The sequence below is a fragment of the Marmota monax genome, unplaced genomic scaffold, assembly GCF_021218885.2.
Source record: "Marmota monax isolate L192 unplaced genomic scaffold, Marmota_monax_Labrador192_F-V1.1 WCK01_AAM20220418_F8-fsc00011, whole genome shotgun sequence".
NCBI lineage: Eukaryota > Metazoa > Chordata > Mammalia > Rodentia > Sciuridae > Marmota > Marmota monax.
The window spans coordinates 9,933,415-9,950,068 of NW_026693082.1; the positions used below are offsets into that span (position 1 = coordinate 9,933,415).

At 30.9% G+C, this 16,654-nt stretch overlaps 1 protein-coding gene across 8 annotated transcripts in view; it reads left to right on the forward strand.

Annotated features, from left to right (window-relative positions):
• The window catches only part of Nbea (neurobeachin), a 651,894-nt gene that overhangs the window by 264,982 nt on the left and 370,258 nt on the right, over positions 1 to 16,654 (forward strand). For all 8 annotated transcript variants that reach the window (XM_058582531.1, XM_058582532.1, XM_058582533.1 and 5 more), the window contains one exon: positions 3,237 to 3,364. In XM_058582531.1, the coding sequence (XP_058438514.1) occupies positions 3,237 to 3,364 (128 nt within the window). The remainder of the gene's footprint in view (positions 1 to 3,236; positions 3,365 to 16,654) is intronic.

Sequence of the window (16,654 nt, forward strand, 5' to 3'; positions counted from 1 at the left end):
TTGGTATTTTCCCTAAAATGAGTAAAACATATTTATATTTCTTACAAAAATAACTGGCTAAAGAATACTTTGGTCTTTTTTCTGTTTGTTATATGTTACTTTTTTAAATTTTATTTATTTATTTATTTTGTCAGTGCTGGGGATAGAATGCAGGGCTTTATGTTTGCTAGGTAAGCACTCTACCACTGAATTATTCTAGCCCTGTTCCTTTCTTTTTATTTGTGTTTTGTTTGTTTTTGTTTTAGAGAGATATACATTTATTTTTCTAGGACTTAATGCCATGGAGTTCTCCCATAGAAATATAGTTTTTAATTTGTGTTTTACATGTTAAGAGATAATTTTCTAATATATGTCATGGTCTTCAAAAATGGAGTTTTACATTTTTTTTTGTCTGAGAAGAGGAATGAAATAACAACAACATGTCTTTTTTTGGCATGGTAGATAATCTTTATTTACTAGGAGATATTCTTTAAGCTGAAGTTCATGTCTTCATGAACATTTCTGTTCATAATTTAAATTGCATAAGGGTAAAGATTATAAACTTTTATGAAAAGTTTGTTGTAAATCAAACTTTTGAAATCATTAGGTGAAATCTGCAAATATTAACACAAACAACAAACGATCAGTTTCTTCACTATAAAAAGTGATAGTGCAACTTTTTCATTTAAAATATTTTGTTGTTTGATGGAGAAATCTAACAGTATTATTTGATAATGATTCTCTGTACTTAAAATCTTTGTTGTCTTGCTGAGTAAAATATTACATATTTTCTCCCCTATCAGAAAATTAAAATTTTCATTTCATAATCATATGTAAGCCCAACATTTAACATTCTGTTAAACTGTATGAGAAAATATCGGCAAAAAAAATTATCGTAGGGTTTTACTCACAGAAAAATGTGTTATCTATTCCCTGAAGTCAAAGTAATTTTATACTTACATATTCATACACACCAAAATGAACAGTTGCTCAGATTAATTCAAGTTTTTATTTTATATTTAATTTAATCACTAAGCATAGTAATTTTGCAGTTCTGAAGCCTCCAAATCACTTAGAACCTTTAAAATAGGAAAAAATATTTTAAACTAGGAAAAAAAATCTGAGCCTTTATTTGATAATAGAATATTGAACCCAGTACTATAGTTTTTGTGAACCACCTTGAATCCAGAATTTTTCTAAAGTAATTTTACTCCTACTTACTTATCTTAAAAAAAAAATCATGCTGGAGTAAGAGTTAAGTTTTAGAAACACATAATAATTATCTAGATTTGTCTGCTTTTCACATACTCTTTTGGTTCTTATCATTGTTTAGTAGATGGAATTAGTTTATCTGTGTAGTGTAGGACATATTCCTGGAAATTAGAAGAAATTTATGAAATAATATATCCAAAACAGAATCTCCATTTGTATTCAATAAAAGTCAGAGGAAATTTACTACAATATGATTATTCTATGCCTTCAAGTTGCCTGTTTTTTTTGTAACCTTTAAATTAATACTTATTAACAGCAAATACTCTGTTAGAATAGTTATTTTTTGGCTTGCCTAGCATGTGTGACACACTGGGTTCAATACTTAGCACCACATAAAAATAAATGAACATAATAAAGGCCTGATGTTCATCTACAATTACAAAAAGTTTAAAAAACATATAGAGAATCAGCAGCACCACTACCTGAGAATTTGCTGGAAATGCACTTTCTCATGTTACATCTAGATGTGCTAAATCAGAATCTGGGTGGGCCTGGTGGTCTTTTTCAACAGACCCTCTGGGTGATTCTGATTTATACCAACTCTTAACCCAGATGCTAGCTTTAGTAAGAATAGTAGACAGGGAATATTGAAAACTCATGTCTTCATCAAGTCTGCCAAGTCCCATTCAAGTCACTTTCTTGCCCAAAGTTGTCCTTCCAAAATATTCTTTCCAAGTGTATGGTTTTTTTTTTTCCATCTTTGCTCATTTCTCTAAAGGTGTTGACCAGATAAGAGGCGAAAAGAAATAGAAGTGCTAATGGTGAGACTTTGAGTGTCCAAAGATTCAACACATGCCATTTCCAAGTTAGGAAAGTAAGCATCCTAGATTATCCCCTAGTCCCTATGTAGTCACTTAAAAATAAAAGAAATGCCAGAGTAATATATTGCAAATTATTCCATGGTTATTTACCTTTTTTTAATCCATAAGCTTTTCCTCACAGAAATAAAAATGTTATCTAGACAGAAATGTGTTATTTTGAAGCATTGTTTAATTTTTTACTGTACTTGTCTTTGTAGAAGGTGTGTTTATCTAATATTATTATTACATTGATTTTGTTTATTATATCAGAGTCACATCTTGCTAGAATAAATATGGGTGTGCTTAATTCAAATTATTAGTTATAAAAACCTTAACATATTATATGTCCTCTCACTCTGTGCCAGGTACTTTTGAATGCAGTTTAACACACTTTGGCTTATTTGATCCCTACTGTTTAGGTGCTGTGATCATCTTCATTTTGCAGGCATAGGAAGTCTGATATTCCCATGGTCACCTAGCTAACATATAGCAGAGCTAGAATTTCAGTCCATGCAGTTTTACTCTAAAGCACATGCAGAGAGAGAGAGAGAGAGAGAAAGAGAGAGATCTGTTACCAAGTTATTCACTTGCCTAAGCAGTAATATTTTCTTCATCTATTTTTTTCTTGTAACATTCAAAATATTTTCAAGAATTCCAAATAGTACTTAAACAAGGACTTTAACTCAGTAGTCTACAATATAAATATTAATTCAGGGATTGATAAAAGAAAGTGGACTTTTGAAGTGGGAATTGCCCACTTTGGGTAAGTCAACTGAATTCCAGTTACTTCCTTAGCTTTCAAGCTTTTCAGGTAATACCTTCTTGAAAGCAACAGTTAAATTCTTTGTAACTGGCATAATGACCACATAGGACGTGTTCTGAACCATGTTTTTCCAATGGATAGACAGACAGGATATATAAGAACTCATTTTCCTGATACTCCTAGAGCTATGAGCAGTCTTTGGCCCTTGCAGGTAGCAGAACTCTGATTCTTTTCTACTTCAGCTGCAATCTATGAGTAGCCTGTATGTGAAACTGTAGTGTCCCTTCTACATGAAGCTTGTTGTTATTCCTTGGGCTAGAATTGGATTTTTATGGTTTTTAAAGATTTTAATTTAGAAGTAAATTTATTCGACATTTTATATTGAATTATATTTATTAGTTTTTATGTCTTAATTTTAACAGCATCACTGCAAAACTTGAAAGAGCTTTAGAAAAAGTTGCTCCTCTTCTTCGTGAAATTTTTGTAGACTTTGCCCCATTCCTATCTCGTACACTTCTTGGCAGTCATGGACAAGAGCTATTGATAGAAGGTATGATTTCTCTCTCTATTCTCATTATTTTAGTTTCCTGTAATATATCTATTAATCATGGCATAAATTGTGCTTCTACAGGAGTAGATATTGCCAAAGGAATGAAAAGATATTATGTCCACAACTTTTAATAAGATTTTTGATATATGCCTTCTCATTACTCATTTTTTTCAGTGGAATTTTGACAAAGCCAGTGGTAGAATTTGAAAGTGAAGAACTTTGAAAAGGTGTTTGAATGGGAAACTCTGACTCTTCTAATTCCAGTCTTATCAGAATGACTATGTATTTAGTCATTATAATATCATGTTTATTAAACAATATTCTCTAAAACTTCTGAGAAATGCTTCTGTAAGTGAAATTTCTTACTCATATAGCATTTGTAATATAAGAATCCTTAATTAAGAAGGCATTAAAAATGTGGAGAAATAACAAACTGGAATTATAAAGCTATCGTTTTCTTCCCAACAGCAGCGTAAGTAGAATGAGGAGACAAAAAAGATAAATTCACTGTGATGATGATTTAATTTATATAGCGGTACTGAGAGAGTGGCTTTGAAAATAACTGAAGTATTATTTCTTTTAGAAAGTCTTTATTTTATGGCTATTTCTAAACTTCAGAAAGGGGTAATCACTATCAGTATGATCCTATGGGTGGTTAGTGGTGTTAGCTGCCATTTTAGGTGGTTCATGGATTTACCAGCCTTGCATATTGTTTTTGCTTTTTACTTCCTGTTCACTTTATTTTCCTGTGCCTGTTCTGTTATTCTCTCCACTGCTTGGGAAGACCATAATAGTAACTAAGCCTCTGGAATCCCATCATTTTGAATCCTATTCCAATACTTTGCTCTATGGCCTTTGTGAGTTATGGAGCCACTCTGAATCTTGATTTCCTTTCTATGAAATGGACTTCATGTGAGCATTCCAGTATTCTTATAAAAACAGAATTATAAAATGCATATGGCATACAGTGGCAGGATTGAAAAATTGGAAAAATGAAAAAATTACACTTTTGTGTGGCTTGAGCAAAGTGAATCAAAAGGAACATAGCTGGATATTAGGCCAAGAGAGAAAAGGAGTCTTCAGCTTTATCTTGTGTGGTATGAGAAAGCTGTTGAGTTTTGAGAAGAGTGGAAATGTCACTACATACTGATGCGGTCACCATTATTATTATCATCACTTCTACCTACGAAGTATAATAGAAAATGTTCCAAAACAAACTTTAAAGGTTCTTCGAAACTTAAAAACTACTTCTTGGTCACAGATTGTGCCTATAATTCAAATACCTTTGTTCTAGACTTATCTTAATGATTGTACAAAATTATACTTTTGTTTATTCATTCAGAATAGAAGAGGAAATGTTTGCATCCTTGGTGCTAGGATTTAAAAGACATTGATAATTACCTCAAAGGAATTTATCTAGTCTCATGGACAAAAAATCATAAAAACCAAGACTTAGAATTCAGGGTTACTTGTTATAATGAAAAAATATGCGAGTATAGTAGGAATTGAGACTAAATGACTTGCTAATCACAATCACTTTTGAGGGCATATACCCATCTAAAACCTGGATCAGAAATGGTTGTATATACCTACTCTTAATCCTACCTGCTCCTAAATGCCTCTCACTCATATTTACACATTTTTGAAAGGTTAATATTTTTCCTATTTCTACTTAATTCCTGTAACAGTTAAACTCTGTGTCTTTTGAATTCTAGACAGATTTCGAGCTGCCTGGCATGGGCATTTTCCATCACATTGAGGCCTCAAACTCACTTTATTTAAAATTTGCTCATTTGTTTCTTACAAATAGCTTTTTCTCCTAAATTTATTTATTTTATAATTAATAACACAATGTAAATGTTTTAGGTAAAAATCCAATTTTTAAAAATCTTTCTCCTTCAACTTCAGTATTTATAATTACCTGGTGAGAATTAATAATTTATGAAAATAATATTAATTTGGAGGCTGATTATCCAAATACTATTAATATTAAGCTATGTTTTATATCTTCCAAGATAGCATAAATATCAATCTAGTTATAATTGGAGGAATCCTAGTTATGGATTCCAAAGAATACCAAAGTTATCGCTGGGTTGTTTTTGATGGCCTATTTTTCTTTTTTAAAATTCTTTTGATTTTCTTGTGGTTATATGCTATTGAGAAGCAAGAACACCAGTTATTTATATTTTCATGTTTTTGTGTAATGTGTTACTATTATAATTAAAAAATAAATAAGCATTACTTTTAAAAATCTGAAATGTTTCTTCATTCCCTGTACAGGCCTTTTGTGCATTGTATTTTTATGTATATTTTTCCTAAAATTTATAAAAAGTCATAACTGGTCAAAGATAAAATAAATGAAGCAAGGAATAAAGTTAGTAATGTAGTAATGTTAGTAATGGGTCCTATACTATTATGAAAACTAACAAATTCTACAGTAGGTTTTCTAGTAACCAAAATAGAGGTGAAATTAGGTTAAGATTTAAGGCTAACATTACTGGCTGTTAAGTGACTGTTGTGATAATTTTAGATTTTAAGGAATTACTCTCATATAACTTTTCAACTATTCTATGTTGGGCAAACATGATCCCCATGTATTGCCTACTTTCCAGTATTTTCCATGGTTGAACATTTGAGCTTTTTTCTACTTAATTTTTACTCATCAGTACAGAGAGAAGGTAGAAGAAATTTCTGAGTAATTGAGAACCATTTTTCTTGGACTTCTCAAAGTATACCTCAAATATTCTGAATTAAGTTGACAGAGAAATAAAAACATGCCCCCACTGATAATCAGTTCAGAAAGATGAATGAATTTTTAGAGGAGTGATTATGTTAGAACTGAAATTTTGGAATTTGATATTTATGTTCATTTTGAATTAGCCAAATACAGTTTTATAACATTTCAGTACACAAAGAATTTTAGTACATACAATTGTAAAGCTATGTAGATATAATTTTCATGTCCTTCCCTGCAATGTTAGAATGACATTTCCTTATGAAAGGATAGCAAATGGAAGATTTTTAGGTTGTTTGTTTTTTAAATATCATTACTTGGCAAAATAAAATTTTTGCCAGTCAAAATCTAAAAACCTTTGCTGTATAATAGAAAAACATTCAGTATCTGTCAGAATTTGGTTATAACAAGCCTTTCCAGACTCATATAGTCTCTATCTTCTTGCTATAGAAGACCTTCCTTAACCATGTAAACAAAGTTTTGCACTGTCACATTTCCTTGTTTTTGTGCAACTCTCTCATCTGCATAGATTCTTTTTCTTTTTTTCTCTCTCCAATGTTATAATTAATCACTGAATGTTCTTTCAGGGTCCATAAGTGAAATTAATGCTTTCTTTTCTAAGCTTCTGTGGCATTTTTTTGTACCATGAATAAAATTGTCACTTGAAATAGGAAATATTGTAATGTTTGTATTGTCATTGCTAGCTTAGATTTTGTTAGATAATATTTATTATTTTGCCCTTCTACCTGAATAAGAAAGACATTTTAATTTTTGGTAGACATAAAGTTTGAAAATAAGAAGAGATAGATAAAATTTTATATTCTGTGATGATGATTCCCCGCATTAATTAACCATCTATATCCACGAGTTTGTAATTATACTCAGCCAAGGTTTATTCTATGTTATTCTCTACCCTAAATTGTAGAAGTGCATGTCCTTTCCTGTCTTATCTTTTTATTTGTGTGTGAGGGAGAGGGTGATTGACCCAGGACCTTGTGCATATAGATGTGTACTCTTGACACTGAAGTACAACCCCAGCTCGCAAGTTCTCATTCTTGAACATGTACTCTTGTTCATTCTTTTTTTCTCTCTCCCTCCATTTCTCTACTTTTTCTAACGTGATACATTACTCTCCTGTCTTCTAAGAAGAAAAACTGTCAGACCCTTGTGAAGAACACAGGGTATTTACATGATAAACGTATCTTTTCAAGAAATGGTAGTTGTGATGAATAAATCTCATGGCTTTTGACTTCATTTTACTTATGAGTATAGCAGGAATAAAATTGAATTTAGGTAACATTATTTTCATGTCTTAAAAGAAAATAAAAACTCTTAATTTCAGTTAATCATGAAATATATTTGAATTGCATCTTTATTTAATGTTTTATATTCAGTTTTCCTTTTATTAATCAACATGTTAAATTTATTAGATTATTCTAGAGCAATGTAGTTTCACTTCTTTTAAGATACTCATTAGGTGTTTTTGAACAATGATTTCTGCCAACTTTATTTCAGGTGCAGTCTTTGAAATTTTAATCCATGCTACTGATACAAATTAATATTCATTAGGTGTTTTTATGTAGTTTTTGCTGTGTATTTTTCTTAGGAATAATTGAGGATTTATTTATTTATTTTTGTAGTTGTAGTTGGACACAATAACTTTATTTTATTTACTTATATGTGGTGCTGAGGATAGAACCCAGGACCTCGCATGTGCGAGGCAAGCGCTTTACTGCTGAGCCATAACCCCTGACGCAAGGATTTTTAAAGATTGTAGTTATTTGCACTTTACTGAACTTATTAGAAAATTCAAGCTTTTTTTTTTTTTTTGGTAGTGGTGCTGGGGAATGAACCCAGGGCTTTGTACATGCAAGGCAAGTATTCTACCAACTGAGCTATATCCCCAGCCCAAGTTCTTTAATTTACAAATTAAGTATAAAAATTACTTTAGCCAGCATATATGCAAGTATCAAAACCTACAGACAAGATGACAAAACAGCTGTGGTTCAGAAATGTTAGATTGATATGAGTTGCTGCAGCAATGGAGAGTGCATTCCAGAGCCAGTGTTGGGCTTTTCTAAAAGAGAGTTCAAAAGAGGTTATGTTGTAATTTGGATTTAAACTAGGTCTAGATGTGTTTGGGGTGCCAATTGTCAATATGGGGTTGGGGGGGTTATGTGTTTGTCTTTGTTTGCAGTGTCCCTTTCAATGTTTTGTTCTATCATAGCAGAGTAATTCTGAAAAACCACGGTTTATGCTGTGTGAACATTATTTATGTTCAGATGGGAACTCACAAAAATATTCAAGGTAACATTATTATGATGAAGATACAATAAAAGTCAACTGAATACAAGGCTAGGAAATGAAATAGAGACTTTAGACAGCCTATAAATGAGAAAGTAGGGTAAATAACCAAGGCTGCTTCTTTTGACTCTCAACTTCATAGACCCCAGTTTTTGCTACTTTCTGTGTATCTACTCAGTCTTTTCACTTTTCTCTCAAACTGTTTCCTTTTCTTAGTCATCAGAATGTGGCCCACCTTAGCACCCCAGCCCTAAATCTGAATGGTCTCTTAATGTAAATATCTTGCGTCATCTGACTGTAGTCACTATCTATCAAGAGAAAATCTAAGTGGCTCAGCCAGAACAATGATTTTGTTCCTGGGAGATTAAGTATAGAGACTATATTTAAACTCTTAATATGCAAGATATCAGGAACTATTATTTCCCTATCCCCTCCTGAATAATCCTCTATAGAATAAATATTAGGCCACCAAATTGATAGGAGAGATCACAGCTAAAGAGACTAAAATACAGATAACCATAAATTATAATGGCTCCATGCTCTGAAAAATTCAAAACCTAAAGGGCAGTAATTATTACTATTTGTCACATTATTGGTATATTTATGAAACTATAGCATAATATTAAATAAAATAACAGTAAATTTATTAATATTCTGATAATTTTACCCCATATGATTAAAGATCCAGACTTGAATTTTATAAAGGAGATTCATATATTAAATAGAAGAACTTAAGTTAAAGCTTATGGCTATGAATTTGAATTGGACATGATCAGTGTGTACTTAATACACACCTGTGCACCTGCACATGCATACTCATGCTCATACCCATATATGAGCATAGTATATATCCATATATACTATGGTATGTATTCTATACTATATATATATATATATATATATATATATATATATATATATACCCATATATACTATGGAATATATTCTATTCTATGGCATATGTTCTATATACTAGTAGCTTTCATGCAGTGATCAAGCCAATAGCACTGAGCATATGTAGAGTCAAGACAGTGGTATTTAATATTCATTAGCCACAATATGGAAATGTCAATGATTGTACTGTAACATTTTGTGATACCAAAAATAAGGATGATATAAAATAATTATTAAAAGAATTCAGGAGGTAAATTGAAGAGATTTCTATTGGTCACAGGCAGTTTGAGTATCAGTAAGCATAGTAATTATAGTGCATTAGCACACATGAATGTATTTTAAGTCCACAAGTCCATGGTTATAATTTACAAATTGATTTGGCAAAATTTAAAGGATGATAGAATATCAGCTTATTGTGAAAACTGATAAATGAAGGGAAAGAGTCCAGTACTTGTTTAGTCCTTTTTTGGTAAACTGATCATTATGTTATTAAACCTTAATGGGAAAAGTTTTTACTTAGTAAAAATAGATCATCTGATAATTGATGAAGGGATATTGGGGTTAGATTACCGTTTAGCATCTTCTAAAGAATTAATAGATCTGAACAGGAATGATTGCCAATATCACACAAAGAAAGGTAACTACCCAGATGATGAAATATCATCATCAGTTAAAACTGAATTAATAAAATGAAGCTGAATTCAGTTAAGCCTCTATACCCAACATGTTGAACTATACCAAAGGAATTCAATAAAAATTTATACTGGTGAAAATTCTACAATACAAATAACTTGGTTTCTTCAAAATAAATTACATGTGAAAGATAATGAGATAAAGGGGGTACCTGTAGCTTAAAAGTGATTTAAAATATATTACAAAAGTAATCAATGAAACTGATTTCTTCATCAGAACAGCTGTAGCCTTTAGATAATGAAACTTTATTATAAAGGAAAAGAAAATAATTATCATAAAACTCAGGATAAAAGTTTCTTACAAATGGGGAGAGGATTTTGATTAGGACAAAACACTTGGAAAGCTTTGAGATACTTGGCAAAAAGCCTATTTCCTTAGCTGTACAATGGTTATAATTATTCATTTCATATAAAAAATTATTAACCTATTTTTCATGGAGTTGTATTGTGTTTTATAATGACAAGTGTGTGTGTGTGTGTGTGTGTGTGTGTGTGTGTGTGTGTGTGGTGCTGGGAATTGAATTCAGGCCATAGTGCATCCTAAGAAAACTATATGACTGAGGTATACCCCCAAACTACAATTAAGATATTTTAATGTTATCTATTGCAAAGGATATAAAAGTTTTTCAATGACATTTGTGACCTAAATAAAGTGAAATGGTATTGGTTGATGGGCTCTTCATAAAGACTTTATTTCAGTCTTGTTATTCCATCAATTTCAATAAAATTTAATTCTAATAATCTAAAATTATTTTCATGGAATTAACAAGGTATCTCATAAACTTACATTGTTAAATTAAGAAATAAAATAACCCAAGATAATTTTGAATTGAACAAGCTATTGTAATTAAAATGGTATGGTAGTGACCCAGAGTTATATCACTGTGTCAAATAAATACCAGAATCAGATTGCACACACACATATGGTAACATTATGTAACAGAGTTACCATTGCAGATTGATGAGAAAACACGAATAGTGCAATAATTGCATCCGTATCAACATAATACACTTTTGTTAATTAAACATAAAAAAGAAAGTAATTAAACTTTCTCACTAAATATACATATCTCAAATGTTTTAGAAGAAAATGAGGAAAACATCTAAACAAAAGTATGAAAGATTTCTTAAACTAGACAAACACACACATTCACACACATACACACACACAAGATGTAGAATTCAATAATTGTGATAACATAACTATTGTGTTTTGGAAAAGAACACCATTTAAAAAGCTACCAAAAGTAGTATCAGCAAGATGGTGGTCAGGAATCATCAAGCCTTTGTTCTTCAAAGAAATACTGAATAAATGACAATACATGACACTCTACAAAACAGGTAAGCTATAATAAAGAATGAAACACCTAGTGGAAAAAAAATACTCAACAATTGAGTGAGTCCATGGCACTTTGTTTGCTCTTACCCTGCATCCTCCCCAGTTCAGTGCAGTATTCATGGTTAGTAGGAAACTCCAATTTCTAGTTCTTACTTTGGGGTGTCAGGAATAGAATGAAACTCACTTTTTTACATTCTCACTTCCCTGGTAGCTGCCACAGTGACTGGTTTCTGTCTTATCTGACTCAGTGTACTGATGGAAGCAAATTTTGATTAACAGATTGTAGACTATGGAAAGTAGTGGCAGGCACTGTATCATAACAGAGATGCAGGGGGTTTGCAGAATCGTGTGATTGGGGCAAGAAATTATGGACAGATGAATATGATAAGAATCCAATGCTTGTGAGAAGATTAATTGAGACTCTTAGGAAAATTTGAATATTTAAAAGCAGCTGCATAAACAGAATGTAATAAAAGCACACAGGCACAGGGAAAATGATTCTCCAGAAAATGTTTGATAGCTCCCTGAATCTTTAAGCCATGATGATTAGTGAACATCTTCTCTGTACAAAGATGGTCAGTAAAGGCTGTGAGAGATGGCCAAGCTCATATTTCAATAAAAGATTATAAGGCATACAAAGAAAGGGGGAAACATGGCCCATTCACAGAAACAAAATAAGTTCAGAAGCCAATCATAAAGAAATGCAGATCTGGTAATCAACTATTGTAAATATGTTTAATGAGCTGAAGGAATATATGGACTGACAAGTATACAAAATCAGGAAAATATTTTATGAACAAAAGTATACTAACAGGAATTATTAAAAAGAAAAATTTATATGAGGTTGAGAATCTTTTTGAAGTTGAAAAAAAAAATAGATGAACTTAAAAAATTTAATTAGGTGAATTCAAGAGCCAAAATAATCTAAGAAGAATTAGCAAAGCTGAGGGTCATGTGAAATTGCTAAATTAAAGGGAAAAAAAAAGGGTGGTGAAAAGAGCTTGGGGGAGCCTCTCTTTCTCAGAAGGAGGGGGCAGGGAGAAAGGCAGACTACATATTTAAAGAAATTATAATAAAAAAAAACTTCCCAAATTTTAGGAGATGTATGAATTCAAGCTCAAGCTACTCCAACTGGAATAAGTCAATAAGATACAGACTTATACACATTATAATCTATCTGTTGGAAATCAAAGACAAAATTTTGAAAGAAACAAGAGAAAAGGTACTCGAAATAATACAAAGGAGTTTCTATAAGATTAACAGATTTCTTAGAAATCTTGCATTCTGTAAGGCAGTGAGATGATACATTCATTCAAAGTTCTGAGAGTAAAAAAAGAAAACTCTTAAAAATATTATTTTCAGTGAAAGTTTCAAAAATGGAGAAGTTTCTCAGTTAAACTAGATCAAAGTAACCAAATGTACAATAAATGCTATAAAAAGTCATTCAAGTTGAAAAGAAAGGATATAGATAGTAACACAAATCTTTATGAAAATATAAAGTTTGGTTGTAAACATTTATATAGATATGAAAGCCTATATGTTATGACTTTATGCCCACAATTATTTCTTGTGTACAATTTAAAAGAAAAAATGTAAAAAATATTTATATAAATATGTTAATGGTTATACACTATATAAAGGTAACTCATGATTTATATAGAGTGTGGGTGTTATAGACCTGCAAAGTTGTGTAATTTTTGTATGGAATCAAAGTTGTTTAGTTTAAAATAGATTGTAATAACTTTAAAATGTTACATATAATTCACATGATTACTACACACACACACACACAAAAAAAAAAAAAAAACCTTTAAGAAATAAGTAAAAATGAAGGAGAAAAGGGCTCGAAGCACTCACCTAAACATATAGAAATCAGTAAGGGAAGAAATGAGGGTAAAATGTGATAAGGCAAACCCCAGAACAGTAATGTAGCAAAAGGAAGTTCTTCCCTGTCAGTAACTACTCAAAATATAGATGTACTAAACATCCCAATCAAAAGACAAATGGGCTGAGTGAATTTAAGAAAAAATATACAACTCTATGCTGTGAATGTCTGTTCATAGAGACTCAATTTAAGGACACTCAGGTTCAGTGTGAATGGGTGGAAAAAGCTATTCCATGAAAATGCTAACCAAAACAGAACAGGAATAATTATACTAATATAAAACAAAATAGAGGTTAAATCAAAGACTGCCTTAGATACCAAGAACAATATATGAAGATAAAGGTATCAGATCACCAAGAAGATTAAAATTATAAATTTATATACATAAAATATAAGAGTTCAAAAATACAAGAAACAAATATTGAGGAAATTAGAAAGAGAAGTCAACCTACAATAATAGTAAGAGATAAAAGTAATCACAGTTTTCATAATGAATCAACCACACAGAAGTTCAACATGTTAGTAGATGACTTGAACACTACTATGGACCATTTGCACATGACACATATACAGAGAGTACTTCACAATATTTCACTAAACAAAAACATGTATTTTTCTTAAGTGTACATGGCAACAGATTATTTTAATTTACCAAGTTTTCTTTATTCACAATGGAACATAATTAGAAATCAAGAGGAGAATGAAAAATTAAAATTCCAAAAATATCTGGGAAATAAACAGTGTATTCTAAATAACCAATAAGTTCAAGAAGAAATTGCAAGGAAAATTAGAAAACTGAAAGACAGCTTACCAAAATGTATAGGATCATGAGAAAACAATCAGAAGAATAAATGCTTATTTTTAAAATAAAAATATATTTAAAATGAAAAGATTTCAAATCAACAACCTAAACTTTCTACCTTGAGGAAATTGAAAAATAAGGACAAAGCAAACACAAAGGTAATAGAAGAAAAGTAACACTAAAGATTAGTGCAGATATAAACAAAATAGGGAATAAACTATAGAGAAGATTAATGAAATTAAGTTAATTCACTGAAAAGATCAACAAAATTTACAAACCTTCAGTCAGATTTAAAAAAAAAAGATTCAGACAACTAAAATAAAAAATGAAAAAGGGACATTATCACCAAGGCTGTGGGGAAAAAAAAAAGGATTATAAGAGAATATTATTAGCCTGGTACAATGGAGCATACCTATAATCCCAGTGGCTCAGGAGGCTGAGGTAGGAGGAGGGAGACTTCAGTGCCAGCCTCAGCAAAAGTGAAGTGCTAAGCAACTCAGTGAGACCCTGTCTCTAATAAAATACAAAATAGGGCTGGGAATGGGCCTCAGTAGTCAAGTTCCCCTGAGTTCAATCCCGGTACCTCCAACCAAAAAATAAGAGATTACTATTATCATTTCTATGCCATCATATTGCATAACCTAGAAGTGCATAAATACCTGGAAACATACAACCTACCCACACAGAATCATGAAGAAAGATAGAATATGAACATAACTTACATAAGTAAGGAAATTCAATCAGTAAGCGGATATTTCTTAATAAAGAAAAGACCACCAATGAATTCACTGTTGTATTCTTACAAATATTTAAGAATAATTAGCACTAGTCCTCATCAATCTCATCCAAGAAATTGAAGAGAATACTTACAAAATTATTATATGAGGCCAGCATTATTCTAATACCTGAAACAGACAAGGCCACTAAAAGAGAACTATAAAACTGATAACTCTTTTGAGAGTTTATGTCAATTTCACTACAAAATACTAATAAACTTAATTCAGCATATCAAAAAGATTAGACACCATGGCCTAATGAGATTTATTTATAGAATGCAAAGATGTTTCACCATACAAAAATCGATCAATATAGCATACCATGTAACAGAAGAAGTGAAAAATCCCACATGATACTGTTATAGAAAAGTTACTTGACAAGATTTAACACCTTTTTATGATAAAAAAAAATACTCAGAAAATAAGGAATATAAGGAAACTACCACAATATAGTAAACGCCATGTATAAAAAGCCAGAGTTAGTTTAATCAACAGTTGTGTGGGGAGGTGAGACTGAGCTTTTCCTTAAAATTCTGATAGAAAGAAAGGGTGCTTACCTTCCTTCGTGATTTCTATTTAAAATGGTACAGGAAGTCTGATAATCAGAGTATTTTGGCAAGATGAAAAGGAATATAAATTGGACAGGAAGAAGTAAAATTGTCTGTATTATATGACAATATTTTGTATGCAATATAACCCATATCTAAAAATTCCCTTAAGGGTTAGAAGTAATAAAATAGTTCAGCAGATTTGCAAAGATACAAAACTAACACCTCCAAATCACTTATATTTTTGTACAATAAAACTGAATAGTCAAGAGGAAATTAAAAAACAGTTTTATTTAAAGTAGCATTAAAAATAAGCATAATCAAGGCAGTAAAAGTCTTATACACTGAAAGCTATAAAACAACAATTGCTCACAGAAATTAAATTAGACACCAATAATTAGAAACATGTCACATGTTCATAGGTTGGTAAACTTAATATTGCTAAGATGTTAGTACTATTCAAACTGATGTGCATATTCATGGCAGTTCTGTCAAAATTCCAATGTCATTTTGTACAGAAATAGAAAATTCATATGAAACCTCAGGGAGCCAGAATATTCAGAATAATCTTGTAAAAGAATTAAAAATTCTGGGGGACTCACACTTTGTCAGTTGAAAACTTACTACAAATTTATAGTAATCAAAACAATATGCTTCTCATAAAAACACATATAGAATAAATGAATAAACCTTCTAATCAAGAAATAAACCTTTGCATGTGGTCAGATAATTTCCAGCATGGATGCCAAGATGACTAAATGATCTTGACAGTCTTGTGAAAAAATAATATTGAAAATTTTATGTCTAAATATGAAAGAATGAAGTTAGACCCTTACCATATACCAGATGCAAAATTCAATACAAAATTCATTAAAAGCCTAAATGAGAGACCTGAAAGTATAAGACTCATAGAAGAAAATGTAAGAGGAAAGCTTTGAGACATTAAATTTGGCAATGCGTTCTTATGAATGATACCAAAAGCACAGGCAACTAATAAAAACAGTTAAATTGAACTATACCAAAAATTTAAATTTCTGTGTTTCAAAGGAAACCAACAGAGTGAAAGGGAAAACTGTGGGAAAGGAAACATATTTATAAACTTTACACATATATAAATAACTCTTACAGTTTGACAACAAAAATCACAAGTGACCCAATTTTAAAATAGGACTATCAAAAACAATAGGAACCACCATACACTAATTATGACTGGATAGTTACAGTCCTAATTGATAAAAAATTAATAAATGTTGGCAAAAATAAGAAATTGGAAACCTTGTGCATTGTTGATGATAATGGAAAATGGTATACAAGGT